The 21,250-nt window shown below is 42.0% G+C and overlaps 1 protein-coding gene across 1 annotated transcript; it reads right to left on the reverse strand.

Annotated features, from left to right (window-relative positions):
* Positions 1–16,310: 16,310 nt before the first annotated feature.
* On the reverse strand, positions 16,311–17,963 carry LOC113728864 (uncharacterized). The gene has a single exon (XM_027253223.1). It carries the CDS (start codon positions 17,961–17,963, stop codon positions 16,311–16,313), a length of 1,653 nt encoding a protein of 550 aa, XP_027109024.1.
* Positions 17,964–21,250: the final 3,287 nt, after the last annotated feature.

The following is a 21,250-nucleotide window of genomic DNA, read 5'->3' on the forward strand; positions in this document are numbered from 1 at the left end:
AGATCTCAATAATTACAAAAGCTAGTTAATCTTCACAAAATTTAGAATTTTTTAAATATTCTATAACCTTTCTTATTGTTACAAATTACTATTCAATTTTGCTAACACATTTGATAGAAGCTCCCAAGCCTTACACTCTTTTTTGACAAATAACCGTTAAAATGTATTCAAATTTGAGATTTTTGGCGTTATAATTTTCATTAAATCATCTTTTTTTTATCTTTAAATGATGCAATCATGCATTTAAAGATAACACATATCTATACTACTCAACATTTTAAAGAAAATGCGTATCTACACTACTCAACATTTTCTACTAAAATATCGTACGTTAGATTTCAATTTATATTGTCTTCAATGATTCAAAATAACTTAGTGTACGTTATATTTCAATCTATATTGTCTTTTATGATTCAAATAATTTAATGTACGTTACACTTCAATCTATATTATCTTTTGTGATTCAAAATCACCTAGTGTATGTTATAATTTAATTTATATTGTCTTTTGAAAAAAAAAAATCATTCAAAATGTACCTCATATTTTGTAAAATGACTTTTTATATGCCTTACTTTTAAAAGTATAATTTTACGTCCCTTATAAATTCACATTAGTCAAATTTGTTTCCTATCTAGGTTTCTGATTAGTTTTTAGTTGGAATCCATCATGTGCCTTACACATGATCATTTTTTAGGGGCAAAATTGTCAAATAATATTTCACATAATCCGATCTATAGTTCTTCACATTTAATAAAATAATTTTTTTTGTCTATCATATTTTACAAAATAAATTTTTTCATCCTTCATTAATCATGTGTATGAATAGGTTTTTTTACATCCCATATATATGTTTATTTGATTTCACCTGAATAATACAAATAGCATGTAATATATTTCTATTTGATTTCACCTACAACTACAATTAGCTTATTTAGGTGAAATCAAATAGAAATATGTTATATGATATACATACTATTCAAGTAAAATCAAATAAACATGTACATGAATTGTTAAAAATAAGAAAAAACTATTCAAACACATGACGAACAAGGGATGAAAAAAATTCATTTTGTGAAATGTGAGAGACGAAAAAATTTGTTTTATAAAATGTGAGGGACTATGGATAGGATTATGTGAAATATTATTTGACAACGCTGATCCTTAAAAATAATCACGTGCAAGACACGTGGTGGATTCTAGCCAAAATGTGATGTATGTGAGATACAAAAAATAGTTAAGAATATAAAAAAATGAATGAAAAATATATTTATAATACAAACAAAACAATATTTGAAATAATATGTGTATTCAAAATGTTCTAACCAAACATATTTATATACTTCTTAATTAAAAGAATCATACTCTTTATATCGCAAAATTTATTCCTCTATATCTCGTGAGAAGATACACAAACAAACATACACAACGTGCATAAACCAATTTTAAAAGAATTATCTAAATAGGGGTTTAATGCTTCATGTTTCAAAAGCTTGTTTGCCTAATAAAATAATTCATCCATGAAAACAATATCATTGATAGATCACTAAATCCAAGCGCTCTTTGATATGGTGGATAAACCGTCACATATATTTCTAATGGAATGTGATAATATCTCAATAATTACAAATGCTAGTTAATCTTCACAAAATTTAGAATTTTCAGAAATATTCTATAACCTTTCTTATTGTTACTAATTACTATTCAATTTTGCAAACACATTTGATAGAAGCTCCCAAGCGTTACACTCTTTTTCGACAAATAACTATTAACATGTATTCAAATTTGAGATTTTGGGCATTACAATTTTCTCGAAATCATCTTGTTTATCTTTAAATGATGCAATTATGCTTTTAAAGATAACACGTATCTACACTACTCAACATTTAAAGATGACACAATCATGCATTTAGAGATAACATGTATCTACACTACTTAACATTTTCTACTAAAATAGCGTACGTTACATTTCAATATATACTGTCGTTAATGATTCAAAATAACTTAATGTACATTACATTTCAATATGTATTGCCTTTTATGATTCAAATAATTTAATGTACGGTACACTTCGATTTATATTATCTTTTACGATTCAAAACAACCTAATGTACGTTACATTTCAATTTATATGTCTTTTGGAAAACTCATTCAAAACGTTTCTCACATTTTGTAAAATGATTTTTTTCTATGTTTCACTTTTTAAAGTATAATTTTACGTCCCTTACAAATTCATATTAGTCAAATTTGGTTCCTATTCATGTTTTCAACTAGTTATTAGTTGAAAATTACCACTTGCCTTGCATGTGATAATTTTTTAAGGGCAAAATTATCAAATAATATTTCACATAATCCAATCCATGGTTCTTCACATTTTATAAAATAAATTTTTTTTGTCCCTCACATTTCACAAAATGAATTATTTTGTCGCTCATTAATCATGTATATGAATAGCTATTTTTTAACCTATGTACATGTTTATTTGATTTCATTTGAATAGTACAAATAGTATGTAATATATATCTATTTGATTTCACCTACAACTACAATTAATTGTAGGTGAAATCAAATAGAAATATATTATATGCTATTCATACTATTCAATTGAAATCAAATAAACATGTACATGAATTTTCAAAAATAAGAAAAGCTATTCATATATATGATCAACAAAGGGATGAAAAATTTTATTTTGTAAAATATGAGGGTTGAAAAAATTTATTTTGTAAAATATGAGACACTATGGATAGGATTATGTGAAATATTATTTGACAATTTTGACCCTAAAATATGATCACGTGCAAGACACGTAGTAGATTCTACCAAAAATTAGTTGAAAACTTAGATATGAATCAAATTTGACCAATGTGAATTTGTAAGAGAAGTAAAATTATAATTTTCAAAGTAAGGGACGAATAAGTTATTTTATAAAATGTGAGAAATGTTTTGAACGATTTTTCCTTGCCTTTTCCTATTGAAAATAATCTAATTTAAATTACATTTCAATCCATATTGCCTTTTCCCATAAAAAATAACATGTCTTTGTATATATTTCCAATCTTTATCGTGTTTTTCTATTTCAAATAATGCTTAACCACCTTGCATCATAAAATTTGTCTTGTTATATAATGGGAAAAGAGTCCCAATGGCCCTCTAACTCTTACCCAGGTAAAGTTTTGGCCCTCCAACAATTAAAGATAAATTTTTGGCCCTCGATCTAACAAAGTAGCATATTAGTGGCCCTTCTGTCAAATCCAGCAGTTAACTATGACGGGAAGTTTCATCTCGTGAGATGCGCCACCAAATATGAAGGGCACTATAGTCTCTTTGCTAAGACAGAGTAAAAACAGTTTCACCAACAATTTTTTCTCCAACAATTTTCACCCCCTTTGCTGTAAAACCCTAGTGCGACTTAAATCAGAGTACTCAATCCGAAAGCTGCAGCAAAAGTGGTAATTGCCGGCGTGGGAGGGATTGTGTAGGCAGAAATGGAGTGGCAAATACGGAGGAGAGATGACTACTTTGATCCGTACCTTGTTTACGGTAATTGAAATTGTTGTTTACTAACCCATTTGGGTTTAAGATTTGTTTATATGTTTGGGTAATGTGTACTGAAACTTATTTGTTTACTATATGCATGTGTAATGAGACTTATTTGTTTATATGTTGGGGTAATGGTGATGTTGGGAGGTTAAGTGGTCCAATTTGTGGTCCTACTTTGTTTGTTGTAAATTGACAATGTTGGACAAAGGAGGTTGTTTTGAAAGTGATGTATTTTAATGGTTGAAAAGAGACACTTTATTTGTTTAGGGTAATTTTTTTTTGGCTGAATACTGACCAATTCAGTATTTCATATGTCTGCCTCTGTGTGTTTTTTGTTGACTGTTTTATCCCAATTGCTATTGTAGAAACTGATTCTGAATGGTTTACTATTCGGATGCATCATGGGGGTAGAATTATGTGGGAACAGTATGTATGGTATGCTAATGGAGAGGTGGACTATGTAAACCTTTGTGATGCCGAAAGAATGTCAACCATTCGACTAAATAAAATGGTGGAGAAAATGGGACATCGTAATGCTGCCATAATGTATTACTACCTTGAACCAAATAAGGATCTAACAAATGGTTTAAGAGAGTTATGCACCGATGATGACGTTAACAAATTTTGTGCTTGGACTTATAAGTACAAGGTAATGGAAGTCTATTGTAACCATTTAACAGTTGAAGAAATTAATAGTTGCAAGTCTCCCATAGTGATCCAACCAGCAGAAAAGAAGAAGACTGGTGTTTTGATAGAAGAGTTGGATGAGGAGGGTAGTGTAGTAAAGGAATCTTTTTCTCATCTAGTTCCTAAGAGGAGGATGTTAATTAGAGATTCAACTGGAGGACAGAGTCGAAATAGAATAACAGCCAAGAACCAGTACATTGGTGAACAAAGTGGTGATGCACAAGCATCTATTCATGAGGAGCATCATGTAGGGTCCTTAGGTGAGCAACAACATGTGCAGCAACATGAGCAACATGTAGGGTCCTTAAGTGAGCAGTAACACGTGCAGCAACCTAAGCAACAACCTGAGCAACATGTAGGGTCCTTAAGTGAGCAGCAACCTAAGCAGCAGTATGTAGTGACTTCAATTGGAGAACAAAGTGGTGATGCACAAGCATGTCATAGCCAGCAGCATGTGAAGAAACTGATACAACACAAGAAGGATTGAGGTGTCAACAGCCTAATGAAAATGAAGGAAATGGAGGAGATGATGAAGATTCTGGATCAGAAAATGAATGTGATAGATTCAGTGGTGATGTAGAATACTGTAGAGATGAGGATCTTCTTGATGATTTGACATTGGAGCCAACTCAGTGTAGAAGCACATTAGAAGAGGTGCAAACTGGAGGACCTTCATAGCAGGGAGGAGAAGCAACTGAGCAGGCTACTACTGAACATTGTACTACTGAACAGGCTACTACCCAACAAGTTGAAACACAAAAGTCCCCAGAACAACAGCAAACACAGCAGAAAAAAAAAAGGTAAGGCGAAGAAGAAAAACACAACAACAGCAGCAGACCCAAGATTCTGCACCAGAAGTAGATGCGTTGGCAGAATATACAATCCCAGATCATCTAAGTAGTGATGCTGATTCATCAGAGGAAGATCAAGAAGCTGAGCAGTATGCTGGTAGGTATAAAGATTTTTCCTGGGAAAAATTTAGGATTGATACAAGGTTCGAGTTGGGTTTGAAATTTGAGTCAAGAGCCCAATTCAAAGCTGCTATCCAAGAATATGGAATTAAGATGGGAAAGCCAGTGTACACAAAGAAGAATGAACCAAAGAAGGTGAGAGCCAGAAGTAAAGATCCATGTCCATGGTATGTGTTTACCTCAGTTGAAAAGGCACTTGGCACAGCAGATTTGGTGGTGAAGACAATGTATGCCTGGAAAAATAAAAATTTGAAGGCCAATTGGTTTTCAAATAGATATATGGAGAGAATTAGATCAAACACTCGCATTCCAACTCGGGATTAGGCAAACAGTGCATGAGGAGTATCAAACCCAAATTTCTAAATGGGTGACTTCTAATGCGAGGAAATTGGCTGTCAAAATGATACAGGGGTCGGCTGAAACCCAATACAAGAAAATTTGGGAGTATTATGCTAAGATAAAGAAGACACATGAAAGGAGTACAATGGAGATAATGTTTACTCCATTTAGAGGATCAGGGGGTAATTCTAAATTCATGAAGTTATACTGCTGTTTAGGACCACTGAAGAAGGGATTCAAGGATGGCTGTAGGCCAATAATAGGCTTGGATGGTTGCCATCTAAAGGAGATTTATAGAGGACAGTTACTAACTGCCATTGCTACAGACTCGAATAATGGATGGTGGCCTATTGCCTGGGCAATTGTGGAGAGAGAAGCAACTGAGCAGTGGACTGGGTTTCTCAAATATCTAAGTGAAGACTTGGAAATCGAAAATCAATGCCGCTATACTTTTATATCAGATCAGCAAAAAGTATGATATGAAACTTTGAAATTCAAAATTTGATTCAAATATGGTAGAAGCTAACAGTGTATCATGATTTCATTTTAGAGGCTAGACAGGGCACTTAGTGAAGTTCTACCTGGATGTGAGCACAGGTATTTTTATCAAGTTTTTTTTTGCATTATAATTTTTCAATTGTTTAATAACGACTTAAATGACTTTGTAAAAACAAGTACTGTGTGCAACATATGTATCGTAATTTCAAGAAAAAGCATCCTGGTTTGACTCTTAAAGATAGGATGTGGAATATAGCATGTTGCACAACAGTGAAAATGTACGACAAAGCAATGGAAGAAGAACTTCAAACTTTTGATAAGGATGCATATGAATGGGTCAAGAAAGCTCCTCATTCTCGACATTGGTGCAAAGCATTCTTTCCAACTCACGTGAAGAGTGATATGATAATGAATAACCTATGCGAGTCCTTCAATGCCCATATTAAAAATGCAAGGGACCAGCCTATCATCACAATGTTGGAACTGATAAGGGAATATCTTATGGACAGGATCCAAAGAAGATGAGCTGCAATGGAGAAATACATGGGCTCCACTTGACCTTTAATTAATGAGATTGTTCAGACTAGGGTCAAGCATTCAAGTCAGTGGATGCCCATTTGGAATGCACTGCATGGCTATCAAGTCAAGGGTCCAAGAGGGGCCCAATTTGTAGTAGATATGCAAAAAAAATATTGTACTTGCAGATTATGGGAGGTTAGTGGAATTCCCTGCTGTTATGCAATTGCTGCTACCCTGCTGTTATGCAATTGCTGCTATCTTCATGCGAGAAGAGGATCCTTACAATTATATGGATCGTTCTTATAGTAAAGGCCTCTTCTTCAAGATTTATGAGAATGTTTTGCAGCCAATTAGTGGCGAGAATCATTGGCCCTCATCCACCATGCCTGTGTTGGATCCACCAATACCAGTTACTCAACTTGGTAGGCTTAAAAAGGCCAGAAGAAGGGATGTGTCTGAGGGGAGGGATCATGGTAGAAGGTTGAGGAGGAGAATTGTCATTCATTGTAGAAAATGCGGTAAGGTTGGTTATAACGCAGCGTGCAAGAAGCCTCCCAATGAAGAAGCACAACAAGGTTCTAACAAGTCATCCGAGGCTCAACCGAGTAATCAGCAGAGGCAGCAATCAGTAGAAAAAGAGAGGACAGTAAGTGCATGCAATTGCTGTTAATTTTTCACTATTCTGCATCCACCATGTATTTACACGTGTTATTTACAATTTTGATAAGAATAAGGAACCAGGCCAGTCTTCTCAAAATTTGCAACAACAAACGCAACAGGCTAGCGATGAAACTGGACAGCAACATCCACAACAGAGCCAACAACATCATCATTCACAGCGAAGAAAAAACTCAGTTACAAAGCCGCTTACTGATGCAGAAAAAGGAACCATCAATGCGAACTATACTTATTTGGGTAAAGAACTCCCATTCACAGTTGGCAACTGGAGGGGGAGATGGAGTGGAAGAGGTAGAGGCAGAGGCAGAGGAAGAGGAAGGGGAAGACAAGGTGCCAGAGGAATGGGAGAAGGAACAGCCACTAGAAGAGGAACTCAGCCATGATAGACCCATTTCTTTTTGATAAATTCTTTTTGTCTTATGCTGTGTAAACTGATGATGACAATTCATTACCATATCAGAACATGTTTTTGTGTCTAGCAGTTCTTCTCTATTTTTTTTTTGTCTAGCAGTTGCTTGTTGGATACATGCTGAGCAGCAACTTTGTATTATAGCAGTTCCTTTTGATGCTCATTGTCAAGTGATTATTATGATGTATACAACATGGCTTTATCTTCTTCTTCTTCTTACACCATTATTATGCCTTCCTTCTAAGCACAATACCAAACCAATTCATTGAGTCGAACAAATGAAGTACAACACTTTTATTTAATAAAAAGAGATGAGCAGATATTTCATTGGTACCAGCACAAATACAGATTTGATTACAAGCTTTGCAGATACATCATACAACAATAAATAAAAAATTTACAGTAAAATGAACAATTTGGATCATCTTCTTCCCCTGCAAATTTCAACTTGGAAAGGGTCAGGTGTTTGCAAGCACCTTGTATTTGCCGAAAACTGACAAGATTTCCATTTTTTTGGCCCCAACTCATCAATATCCATGTTAAAAAAAGTAATTTGACCAGCAACTTATTAACCCATTTCTTGCTGTGAATGTCTTTCTCCAATTCTTTAACTTTTTCCTTCAATTTTGTTACATTTCTTTCATTTCTTCTTGCTATTTCTTCGTATTCATCTCTGTCCTTTTCAGTTGCATTAATCTTTCGAAGAAGGCCAGATATAATTTCTGTAGCCCGTCGGCACATCTCCTCATTGATCCATGCCCAATATCTGCAGCAACCTTCTGCACACACAACAAACCTTCGCCCAGGATTTTTTGAAGTCCACGAAGTAATCACCCTAGTCTCTTTCTCACATCTGCACACCGGTAGAGGGGAACTATTCATTCTTCGCATTTTCAGCTCCAACTTTGACTGGATGGAGATTTTTGTTGCTCTAACTTAAGGTAAGAGAAGAAGCAACCTTTTTTACTCTCTCTTTGCTTGGTCAACCATCCTTTAGAAACTATAGTGCCTTTCATATTTGGTGGCGCGTCTCATGAAATAAAGCTTCCCGTCATAGTTAACTGCTGGATTTGACAGAAGGGCCACTAATATGCTACTTTGTTAGATCGAGGGTCAAAAATTTATCTTTAATTGTTGGAGGGCCAAAACTTTACCTGGGTAAGAGTTGGAGGGCCATTGGGACTCTTTTCCCTTATATAATTAATAAAAAAATTATATTTTTACTTGCAATGTAAATATATACACCACATCATAAAATATGCAACATTTTTATTTCACAATTTTTTTCCAACATTGAGTGTGTTTGGATAGAGTTTTATTCAACTTGTATTACAAACATAATTTTTAATCACTTTTCTATCTCATATATATATATATATATATCATATCACAAAACGTGTTTAGTGTTATTCTAAATAAAAATTTTCAAATTATCTTCTGAAGAGGTGATTTTTGGTGGGTAGTTGAACCGACCGTAATCAGTCTCTTCTGAGGTGAGGTGAGGTGTATCTGCTTATCCGAAGTGAGTGGCGGGGCTTCTCCCCTGGGATCACTCCGACGATCAAGTTAGTATGAGAACGAGAGAAAAGCAAAAGTATTGCCAAATGAACAGTGTGCTTACTTGTTGGGTGTATGTGAGAGATATTTATAGAGCGGGAATGGATGGCAGGACAGAGGGCTCATGCTAGTGGGACCCATGTTCTGCCATTACGGCTCTGTTCCTTGCCAGGAGGTCTGACTCTGACACTGTAGCCGCCTGGACAGGGTGACGGGGAGTCTTGTGTAGCAGCCATTAAAAGTATCAGTGCTTTTCAGATAAAGCACTGGTCTCTGATGCTGTCAGGTGGTGTGACATCATCAGCGTGCAGTTGAGGTGGAAGTCTGAGGTGCAGAGGTCGTCTAGGCAGTAGACCAGGGGTCATACTCAGGACAAGACTGCGCTTGTGTGAGGGAAGAAGTGAAATCACCTCGGCCCCTCAGGGACGGCCGAGGTGAGCATCCTCAATAAGCCCCCCAAGCCTCGGAAGCTCCGAGCACTGGAGGTGCCGAGGCTTTCTTGTACCGAGGTCGTATATGGTTGGAGGCCCGAGACTGTTCCGGACGATGCGTGGGTGCGACACGTGGGCGGTCAGCTGATAGGACGTGATGAGCAGAGTGGTCACGTCATGAGGTGGTGGGATGTTTCGTGCAGAGAGTGTCAATCGAAAGGACAGGCTATTAATGAGGAGAGAGGGAGGCACGTCTTTTCAGATTCGCGTGTGGCTGCCTTTTCGCCTTCCTGCCACCTCTTCGGGTTCCCTTTGGATCCTTATAAATAGGGGGTCCCTTTCACCGTATGGCCCACCACTTTATTTCTCAGCCCCCGACTTGTAAAATTCTTGAGCGTTGCCGAGGTGAGTCCTGCCAGTCGAAATCTCAGCCGAAGTCATCCGCTTCGTCAGATTCCGTAGTCAACAATAAGTACTTTTTCTTTTCATCTCATCATTCACACATGGCCAAAACGGCTAAAACCCACAAGGAAACTGTGAAACCGAGCTACCAGGCCGAGGAGGTGCCCGACACTTCGGAGGAAACGACTTCGTCCAGCTCTGGGGGGTCAACGTCTAGTGCTGCGGAGGGTTCAGCCGAGGTGGGTACTGGCGAGACAGCCTCGGTGTCAGAGTCCTCCGAGATGAGTGAGGGCGGTTCCGAGGTCGTCTTTAATAGCGAGCTCGGAACTCAGATGCCCCCTGATGAGGGAGTACTGGAGCCAGTAGCTCCGAGGGACGCAGCCAGAATTGACTTCGGCAAGATGCCGAAGTTCAGGAGTCGAGTGGGAGAAGACAGGGCCGAGAAGGTGATAAGAAAGTACCCCTTCAGGCCGGGGTATATCATCACTTCGCCCGGGCAGGATGACTCAGCCGAGAGGCCCCCCATGGGCACTGTGGCAGTCTATATCCAGCAGTTGGAGGCCGGGTTGAGGATGCCGACGTCAAGGTTCTTCCGGGACGTGCTCCGCCACTTCGAAGTAAGAATCACTCAGCTCGTCCCAAACGCGGTCCGCATTCTCGTAGGTTTCGAGATGCTGTGCCGACATCAAGAAGTGACCCCGACTGTGGATCTCTTCCGCCGATGTTACACCCTCAAGGCACACGGGACAGATAAGGGGTGGTTCTACATCTACAACCGGAACAACACCATCCCGAAGCTGGTGGTTGGGGCTCCCACTTCGATAAAGAACTGGAAACGGGACTTCGTCTTCGTCCCGGCCGGGGACTTCCCTTGGGGATTTTGGTGGAGGCCCATTAAATCGAAGGCCGACCCTTCGGCGGGGGACCACGAGGAGGAGTCCTTCCAGAAGTTAATGGGGTCGGGACTTCGGATATTTAGTTTGGACTACCCCGAAGCCGTGCTGGTCGACGGGGGGATGAGCCGAGCTTTACTGCCTCCCAACAAGCCTCCCTTCTTTTCTATTAAACTTGAGAAACATTGTAATTTTTCTTTCATGGCTTTTCTTTTACCTCGGCTATGGCAAATAATAATATTTGTTACTTGTGCAGTGACCAAATTGTCCGACATCATCACGTCGAGCTCAGGTGCCGAGGTGGCCAATACGTCGAAGAGGAAGAGCTCGGGGGAGACGTCGGCGCCTCCTCCCAAAAAGAAGTCTCAAGGGCAGTCTGCCAAGACCTCGGTGGAGAAGAGTACTCCCACCACGGCAGCCCAGAGCAGCTCGACTGCCGCAGCTACAGGGTCCACCTCTTCTGTACCAGAAAGGGTGCCCCTAGGGGTGACCACAGCACTTCCACCTCCTCATGGCCGAGGCAAACAGTTGAAGGCACCGGTCAATGCGGTGACGGGGTCCTCACTATGGAACCGTTTCCATAACCCCCCAGTATTTTTCGGAAAAGATAAATCTCACCCCGGCGAGCACTGGTGTCCAGATTGGACACTTAAGGTCAACGACAGGTGCACCAATCCTCGGGTCGCACAAGACTTGGTGATGCAATCAAGCTTGCCGAGGGACGTAGAGTTCACAAGGAAACTGTCCCCGGCCGAGGTGATTCAAAGTATAATGGTGACCACGGCCTCCCAGACTGCGTTTGTGGCCGAGATGACGCATCGGTACTGTGCCCTAATCGAGGAGCAGGACACCGGCAAGCTGCAAGATCAGATTACCAAGTTAAAGAAGAAACTGGTGGTGTCCGAATCCGAGAAGTCCGAGCTTCAGCGACGTCTTTAAGAAATTGAGACGAAAGAGGAGGAGGCCGAGGCTACCATCAACAGCTTCAAGTCTGCTTTGGAGAAAGAGCAGAAGAGGGCGGAGGAGGTGAAGAAAACCCACGAACAAGCCCTCGAAAGCGCAAGGACCTCGGCTGTTGAGAGCTTCCGGAAGTCTGAGACCTTCATCGGGGATCTCGGCCAGTTGACAAGGCCGAGCTTCATGCTAGACTTCACATCGGCCATCGACGAGGCCGCAACTCATCTACCTTCTGAGGCTTTGGAGTCCTTAAGGAACAATGCCAACTATAATGAGGACTCCAAGGAGCTGTGCGATCGTATGGCCGAGGGCATCCAAGCTGGAAGGAACTTGGCCGAAATCCAGGACGAGTTCAACAAATGGCTGGCTGAGCTTGATGAAGTGTTTGAGGAGGAAGGAGGAGAGGATGCTGGAGGAGACGTTGGCGAGAAGGCTGACGAAGTGCAAGGAGGAGAAGGAGGAGAGCTTCATCCCGGCGGGGAAGAAGCCGGAATGGCAACTAGCCAAGAGGGGACCGAGGCGGAGGCTTAGTTCGTAGGGTTTAAATGTAAATCCGAGGTGGGAGGTGCTTAGTAGTACCTCTGACCTCGGTCTTTGTCTTCTTTTTGTAATGCCTTTTCCTTATTGAATGAAAGATCTACTTCTTTTCACTTCGGCTCCTTTAATTTCTTGCTTCGTCCCCTATTTGTCTCCCTTATTTTTTAATAACGGATGTATAGCATCATGGCATTGAAAAATAACTGAGTAGCTGAAGTGATAACTTAGTAAAATTTTCAAGCATAGTACAGTTTGAGGTTCTCGGCGTGCCAAGTCCTCGGCACTAAGGAGCCATCTCGGTAGCTCAGTTTACAATACCCATTAAGGTTAGACTCCACAACTCGGTAAGGGCCTTCCCATTTTGGGCACAATTTCCCTTGCGGCTCAGCTCGGCTGACCGAGTTTTTCCTAAGCACCAAGTCCCCTGGCAGGAATCGCCGGTGTTTGACGCGGGCATTGTAGTAGTGAGTTAGGGTATTCTTGTAGGAAGCTATCCGAGCTGAGGCAATGTCTCTTTTCTCGTCGATGAGGTCGAGATCCAATTGTCTCTCTTCTCCGTTCACCTCGGCTACATAGGCTGTCAGCCGAGAACTGGGTGTAAGGATCTCAGCAGGGATGACAGCTTCGACTCCATAGGTCAAGGAGAAGGGGGTCTCTTGCGTGGATGACCTCGGCGTGGTCCGATATGACCACAGGACACTGGGGAGTTCTTCCACCCAAGATGATCCAGCTCGGTGTAGTCGGGTCTTGAGGCCATGCAAGAGAGTTCGGTTGAAATTTTCTGCCTGACCGTTGGCCTGAGGGTGGCCTACCGAAGTGAAGTGTTGTTTGATGCCGAGGTTCGCGCACCAAATCTTAAATGGGTTCTCTGCAAACTGTCTCCCATTGTCTGAGATGATGATCTGAGATATGCCGAAGCGGCAAATGATGCATTTCCAAAAGAATTTTTGAACTGCTAGCCCTGTGATGTTCCTGAGAGGTTCGGCCTCAACCCATTTGGTGAAATAATCCACCGCGGTTACCAAGAAGGTATAACCCCCGACTGCTTTTGGGAAGGGGCCAATGATGTCTGTCCCCCATTGCTCAAACGGCCAGGGTGAGGTGATTGGAACCATGAAGTTTGAGGGCTGGTGGTGTTCGGGGGCGTTGGCTTGACAGGATGGGCAGCCGAGAACAAGATTTTGGAAATCCTGTCGAACGGAAGGCCAGAAATACCCAAGGAGCAAGGTCTTCCTGGCCAACATCCTATGGCCGACGTGAGCTCCACATAGGCCCTCGTGTATCTCGTGGAGGACCCGGAGTCCTACCTCGGGCGTAATACACTTCAGCCACGGGTCAAGGTAAGAGCGTTTGTACAGCTCTCTATCACGGAGGGCATACCGAGCGGCTTTGCGTTGTATCTTCCTCGCCTCGGCTCGATCCTCGGGGAGGATTCCCTGCCCTAAGAAGAGGATGAACGGGCTCATCCATGTATCTCTCGTGCTTACGGGGCAGGCCACCTCTCCCATGTATCCCGACTCGTTCAGCACTTCCACTAATACGGTCTTGTTGAGGTCAGAAAATGATGTGGAAGCCAGCCAGGATAAGGCGTCAGCCCGCCTATTCTGGGAACGGGGGATTTTTTGAATTTCAAATGACTCGAAGTATGCGGTGAGTTGGTGAACCTTAGAGAGATATCGTTGCATGGTCTCATCCTTGGCCTCATATTCACCAAGGACTTGGCATACTACGAGTTGGGAGTCGCTGCGGACGTGGATCCGCTGTGCACCGAGCCTACGGGCTAGCTGGAGTACCGCGATCAAGGCTTCATATTCGGCTTCATTGTTGGTGGCCGGGAAGTCAAAACGGAGGGCATACGAACATACTTCTCCCTGGGGGCCCACCAGGAGCAGTCCGGCTCCACTGCCATCCCCGTTAGAGGATCCGTCTACGTATAACATCCACAAGTGTGGGGTGGACACTTCGACGACGGCGGAGGTGGATACTCGACCCTCCGTGAAGGTGAGCTCGGTCAAGAAGTCGGCTAAGGCTTGAGCCTTTATGGCGGTGCGTGGCTCATACGACAGGTCGTACTACCCCAATTCGACAGCCCACTTCGTGAGGGGGTCGGAAGCCTCTGGCCGGACCAGTATCTGCCGAAGTGGTTGGTCTGTCCTGACGGAGATAGGATGAGCTAGGAGTAGGGTTTCAATCGCCGGGCGGCGTGGACCAATTCTAGCACGAGTTTCTCCACCTGGGTATACCGAGTCTCTGGCCCACGGAGAGTTCGGCTGACATAGTAGACCGGCACTTGGGTGTCCTCATCTCGGATGAGCACAGCACTGACAGCTTCGTCGGCGGCGGAGAGGTAGAGGTACAGCTTTTCTTCGGGCCGAGGTGAAGCGAGGGTAGGCAAAAGATGCAAATATTGTTTCAATTTGTTCAAGGCAGCCTGGTACTCTTCGGTCCAGGCAAACTGATCAGCCTTCTTTAGCACCTTAAAGAAGGGCAAGGCTTTCTCAGCAGATTGGGACAGGAAGCGGTTCAGCGCGGCCAGGCGCCCATTCAGCCTCTGGACTTCTCGGAGGTTCCGAGGCGGGGACATGTCTTGAATGACCTTGACCTTATCGGGGTTGGCCTCGATTCCCCGGTGGGAAACCAGATACCCCAAGAATTTTCCTGAGGTGACACCGAAGACGCACTTCTTGGGATTTAACTTCATCCTCGAGTCCCGCAGAACGCCGAAAACCTCCCTTAAATCTGATAAGAAGACCGAAGTGGTCAAACTTTTGACGAGAATATCGTCCACATAAGCTTCCACATTTCGGCCGATCTGATCCTTGAAGAGGCGGTTGATCAACCTTTGATAGGTCGTGCCGGCATTTTTTAAACCGAATGGCATGGTGGTATAGCAGTAGACACCTTGGTCGGTGTAGAACGCTGTCTTCTCTTGGTCCTCCTAACTCATTCCTATTTGATGGTAGCCTTTGAAGGCATCTAGGAAGCAGAGGATCTCATGTCCCATGGCCGAGTCGACAAGGGCGTCAATCCTCGGCAGAGGGTAGCAATCTTTGGGGCAGGCCTTGTTAAGGTCGGTGAAGTCGACACACATCCTTCATCCACCGGTATCCTTTTTGACCATGACAGGGTTGGAAAGTCAGGTGGGGTACTGGACCTCATGGATCATCTTGGCGGGCAAGAGCTTGTCGACCTCGTCGGATATGGCCTTGCTGCGTTCGGGGCCGAAGTGCCTACGTTTCTGTCTCACAGGACGGGCCTGTGGGTTAACGTTCAGCTGGTGAATCATGAGCTCAGGTGGCACCCCGACCACTTCATCAGCGGACCACGCGAAGATGTCCCGGTGGTCCTTTATCAAGTGAATCATCTCTTCCCTCAGAGGCGAAGGGAGTCCGGCCCCACTTGGACCATTTGGTCGGGTCTCGTCTCATCCAAGACCACCTGCTCCACCTCATCCCCAGGTTCAAGCCTGCCAGGCTCCCCTGCCTTCTGGGGATTGATGCTGTCTATGGAGAGGACGGCTGGCCTCTTCTCCTCGGCCCTTGATGCAGTCCGGGGTGTGACCGCGGACTGGATGGTGGCGAGGTAGCATTCTCGAGCGGCGTTCACATCGCTGCTCACCTCGACCACCCCCGCAGGAGTCGGGAACTTGAAGCTAAGGTGGTAGGTAGAGTACACAGCTCTCAAGGCGTTGAGCGTGGGCCGGCCTATCAACATGTTGTAAGGGGAGTCTGCTTTGACGACCGCAAAGTTAGCAGGTACAGTTCGGCAGCAGGGATGACGTCCGATAGTCACAATCAGAGACACCATACCTTCCGGGTGGACTACGTGTCCCCCGAAGCCAACGAGTGGAGTTCTGACCGGAGTGAGTTGCTCCCTGGTCAGTTTCAAACTTTCAAAAGTTCGGTAGTACAAAGACGTCTACCGAGCTTCCGGGGTCAACATAGACTTTTTTGACTATGTAGTTGTTGGTGAGAACTTCAATCACAAGAGTTTCGTGATTGCTGGAGGCGACCGGGACTGGGTCAGTGGGACCATAGGTGATGACCTCGGACAACCGGGAGCTCGGCTCGGCCACCTCCATCCCGGCCTGACGGTAGGTCCGCTTTCGGGAGTTCTGGCTGTCTCCCCCCGTTGGCCCTCCCGCGATCGTGTTGATCACCCCGGTGATGTTGGGGCCGTAGCCCGGTGATCCGTCGCGTGGAGGCCGCTTGTCCTCCCTACGGTCCTCGGGGTCTCGGCAATTCATGTTCGTGTCCCGCCTGTCTTCTCGGCGGGGGCCCCGACTCTCCCGGTGGGAGACGCTTCGATTGAAGCCTCCGTCTTTGCGGACGAATTGCTTTAGGTAACCCTGCCGGATCAAGTTCTCGATCTCCCGTTTCAGGTCGTTGCAGTCCTCAGTCTCGTGCCCGACATCCCGGTGGTAGGCGCAATAGAGGTTTGAGTTCCTCTTATCTTTTCTCCCCGAAATTTCAGAAGAGGTTCGACCGAGGTGATTCTGCCTCATCACAGCTAGGACATGGGTCCGGCTGGAGTTGAGTGGTGTAAGCTCGGCGTCCGAGGTGGACGACCTTCCTTTTACGATCCGGTCGAAGACACTTCGGCGGTCTCGGAATTGGCTCGACGAGCCGCTGGGGCCTTGTTCAGCCCGGCCGGCATCCTTTTTCCTCCGGGAATCTTGCCCGGTACGAGTGGCTTGAGCCTCCAGCTTCATGCGGTTTAGGTCTTCACTTCGGATTCCCTGATCTACTCGATCCCAGAGTTCTCGAAGTGTGCGGGGGTAATCACGATGTATCTCAGTATTGAAAATTCCTGCGACCAGCCCATTGGTGAAGGCAGCTATGGTTACCTGCTCATTCTGATCAGGTATCTGCACATTCTCCTCATTGAACCTCTGCACGTACGAGCGCAATGACTCACCGGGAGTCTGCTGCAGGTTCAAGAGGTAGGCCGAAGTCTTCGTAATCGGACGAAATAATACAAAGCGGTGGATGAACCGATTTATCAACTCATCTAGTGAGGAGATGCTCCTCGGTTCTAAGCCCCAGAACCATTTTCGGGCTGTCCCCTGCAGGAAAATGGGAAAAGCTCGGCAAATTACGGCGTCGGGGACGCAGTAGAGCCGAAATGCGGAGAGGAAGGCACGGAGGTGATTCTCGGGGTCATCTCGGCCATCGTAGGAACGTAGGGCGGGAAGTTTGAAATTTGGGGGGACCATCTCCCCATTGATGTCGTCCGTGAAGGGCGGAGCCCTCAGATATTCGGCTGCTAAGCCTCCGGGTCGCCGAGGCGGGTCCTCAGCTCGTTTTCCCAGAAGACCCCGGGAAAACGCCCGGAAAATGGAGGCAATTTTAGATGTCACCTTGGAAGAGGCGCGCCTGGAAGTGCTCCAAGAGAGGTGCCCCTCATCGGAGTCTTCGCCGGAAGGTATTTCAGGGGACTTCGTCGGTCTCCTCTTGGAGGATTTAGCTTTTTCCTTCCCCTGCCTCTTGAAGTACCTCCCCAGTTCTTCGAAGATGTTTGGGTTATCAGCCACGAACTCGGCCATCTTGGCGATGGCGTCTTCATTGTTGGGCTGGGTCCTTGGGGACCCTTGTTCTTCAGAAATACAATCTTGCTGGGCTCCCGACGTTTGCCCAGCCCCGGTCGAGGGGACTCTTCCACTTCTGGAGCGCGTGGATCTCATTTTAGCAGTAATCTCGTTCCCACAGACGGTGCCAATTGAAGAGGTGATTTTTGGTGGGTAGTTGAACCGACCGGAATCAGTCTCTTCTGAGGTGAGGTGAGGTGTATCTGCTTATCCGAAGTGAGTGGCGGGGCTTCTCCCCTGGGATCACTCCGACGATCAAGTTAGTATGAGAACGAGAGAAAAGCAATAGTATTGCCAAATGAACAGTGTGCTTACTTGTTGGGTGTATGTGAGAGATATTTATAGAGCGGGAATGGATGGCAGGACAGAGGGCTCATGCTAGTGGGACCCATGTTCTGCCATTACGGCTCTGTTCCTTGCCAGGAGGTCTGACTCTGATACTGTAGCCGCCTGGACAGGGTGACGGGGAGTCTTGTGTAGCAGCCATTAAAAGTATCAGTGCTTTTTAGATAAAGCACTGGTCTCTGATGCTGTCAGGTGGTGTGACATCATCAGCGTGCAGCTAAAGTGGAAGTCTGAGGTGCAGAGGTCGTCTAGGCAGTAGACCAGGGGTCATACTCAGGACAAGACTGCGCTTGTGTGAGGGAAGAAGTGAAATCACCTCGGCCCCTCAGGGACGGCCGAGGTGAGCATCCTCATCTCCTATCCAAATGCACTTGCTGTATTTTTTGAAAAAATTACTATAGTAATTTTTGTGATGTGATTCATGGAGATAAAAAAAGTTAAGAATATAAAAAAATGAATAAAAAATGTATTTATGATACAAACAAAACAATATTTGAAATAATATGTGTATCCAAAATGTTCTAACCAAACATATTTATATACTTCTTAATTAAAAAAATCATACTCCTTATATCTCAAAATTCATTCCTTTATATCTCATGAAAGCTACACAAACAAACATACACAACGTGCATAAACTAATTTTAAAAGAGTTATCTAAATCTGCGTTTACTACTTCATGTCTCAAAAGCTTGTTTACCTAATAAACTAATTCATCCATGAAAACAATATCATTGATTAGATCACCAAATCCAAGCACTCTTTAATATGGTGGATAAATCATCATATATATTTCTAATGGAATGTGATAAGATCTCAATAACTAGAAAAAGTAGTTAATCTTCGCAAAATTTAGAATTTTTTAAATATTCCATAACCTTCCTTATTGTTACTAATTACTATTCAATTTTTCTAACACATTTGATGGAAGCTCCCAAGCGTTGCACTCTTTTTGGACAAATAACTATTAAAACATATTCAAATTTGAGATTTTTGGCGTTACAATTTTCTCTAAATTGTCTTTTTTATCTTTAAATGACGCAATCATGCATTTAAAGATAACGCGTATCTACACTATTCAACATTTTAAACATAATGCAAGTCTACACTACTCAGCATTTGATGATGATGCAAGCATGCATTTAAAGATAACGCGTATCTATACTACCCAACATTTTCGACTCAAATAGTGCACTTTACATTTCAATCTATATTGTCTTTAATGATTCAAAATAACTTAATGTACGTTACACTTCAATCTATATTATCTTTTACAATTCAAATAATTTAATGTATGTCGCACTTCAATCTATCTTATCTTTTGCGATTCAACATAACCTAATGTACATTACATTTCAATTTATATTGTTTTGGAAAAATCATTCAAAACATCACTTATATTTTGTAAAATGACTTTTTCCTTACTTCACTTTTAAAAGTGTAATTTTATGTCAATTACAAATTCATATTAGTCAAATTTGATTCCTATCTAGGTTTTTTACTAGTGTTTAATTGGAATTCACCACGTGTCTTGCACGTGATCATTTTTGAGGGGCAAAATTGATAAATAATATTTCACATAATCCGATTCATGGTACTTAAATTTCACAAAAATGAATTTTTTGTCCCTCACATTTCATAAAATGAATTTTTTTATCCCTCATTAATCATGTATACGAATAGCTTTTTTTAACTCATGTATATATTTATTTGATTTCACCTAAACAATAGCATGTAATATATCTCTATTTAATTTCATTTACAACTATAATTAGTTTGTTTAGGTGAAATCAAATAGAGATATATTATATGCTATTCATACTGTTCAAGTGAAATCAAATAGACATGTACATGAATTTTCAAAAATAAGAAAATACTATTCATACACATGATCACTAAGAAATAAAAAAATTCATTTTGTGAAATGTGAGGGACAAAAAAATTCATTTTGTAAAATGTAAGGAATTATGAATAGAATTATGTGAAATATTCATTGACAATTTTGCCCGTAAAAAATGATCACGTGCAAGTCACATGGTGGATTTTGGCCAAAAATTAGTTGAAAACCTAGATAGGAATCAAATTTGATTAATGTGAATTTGTAGAGAATGTAAAATTGCACTTTTAAAAGTTAGGGATGAAAAAAATTATTTTACAATATGTGAGGGATGTTTTGACAGATTTTTCCTTATCTTTTTGTATTGAAAATAATCTAATTTACATTACATTTTAATCCATATTGCCTTTTCCCATGAAAAATAACACGTCTTTATATATTTCCAATCTTTATCATGCTTTCCTATTCAAAATAATGCTTAACCACCTTGCATCATAAATTTTGTCTTGTTATATAAGTAATAAAAAATTATATTTTTACTTGCAATGTAAATACATACATCACATCATAAAATATGCTACACTTTTATTTCAAAAATTTTTTCCCAACATTGAGTGTGTTTGGATAGAGTATTATTCCACTTGTATCGTAAACATAATTTTTAATCATCTTTTTATCTCATATATATCATATCACAAAAAGTGTTTAGTGTCATTGTAAATAAAATTTTTTAAATTATCTCCTATTCAAACGTAATTACTTTATTATTTGGAATAATTACTAAAGCAATGTTTGTGATATGATGTATGTGAGATAAAAAGATAATTAAGAATATAAAAAAAGTATTTGAAAATGTGTTTATGATACAAATAAAATAACATTTGAGATAATATGTGTATCCAAAATATTCTAACCAAACATATTTGTATACTTCTTAATTCAAAAAAGCATACTCCTTATATCTCAAAATTTATTCCTCTATATCTCGTGAGAATGATACACAAACAAATATACACAATGTGCATAAACTAATTTTAAAAAATTATCTAAATCTGCATTTAGT

This window comes from Coffea arabica, chromosome 2e, assembly GCF_036785885.1.
Source record: "Coffea arabica cultivar ET-39 chromosome 2e, Coffea Arabica ET-39 HiFi, whole genome shotgun sequence".
NCBI lineage: Eukaryota > Viridiplantae > Streptophyta > Magnoliopsida > Gentianales > Rubiaceae > Coffea > Coffea arabica.

Coding starts and splice junctions, on each gene's coding strand:
- LOC113728864 (XM_027253223.1), bottom strand. CDS start 17,963: ATGGCCGAGTTCGTGGCTGATAACCCAAACATCTTCGAAGAACTGGGG.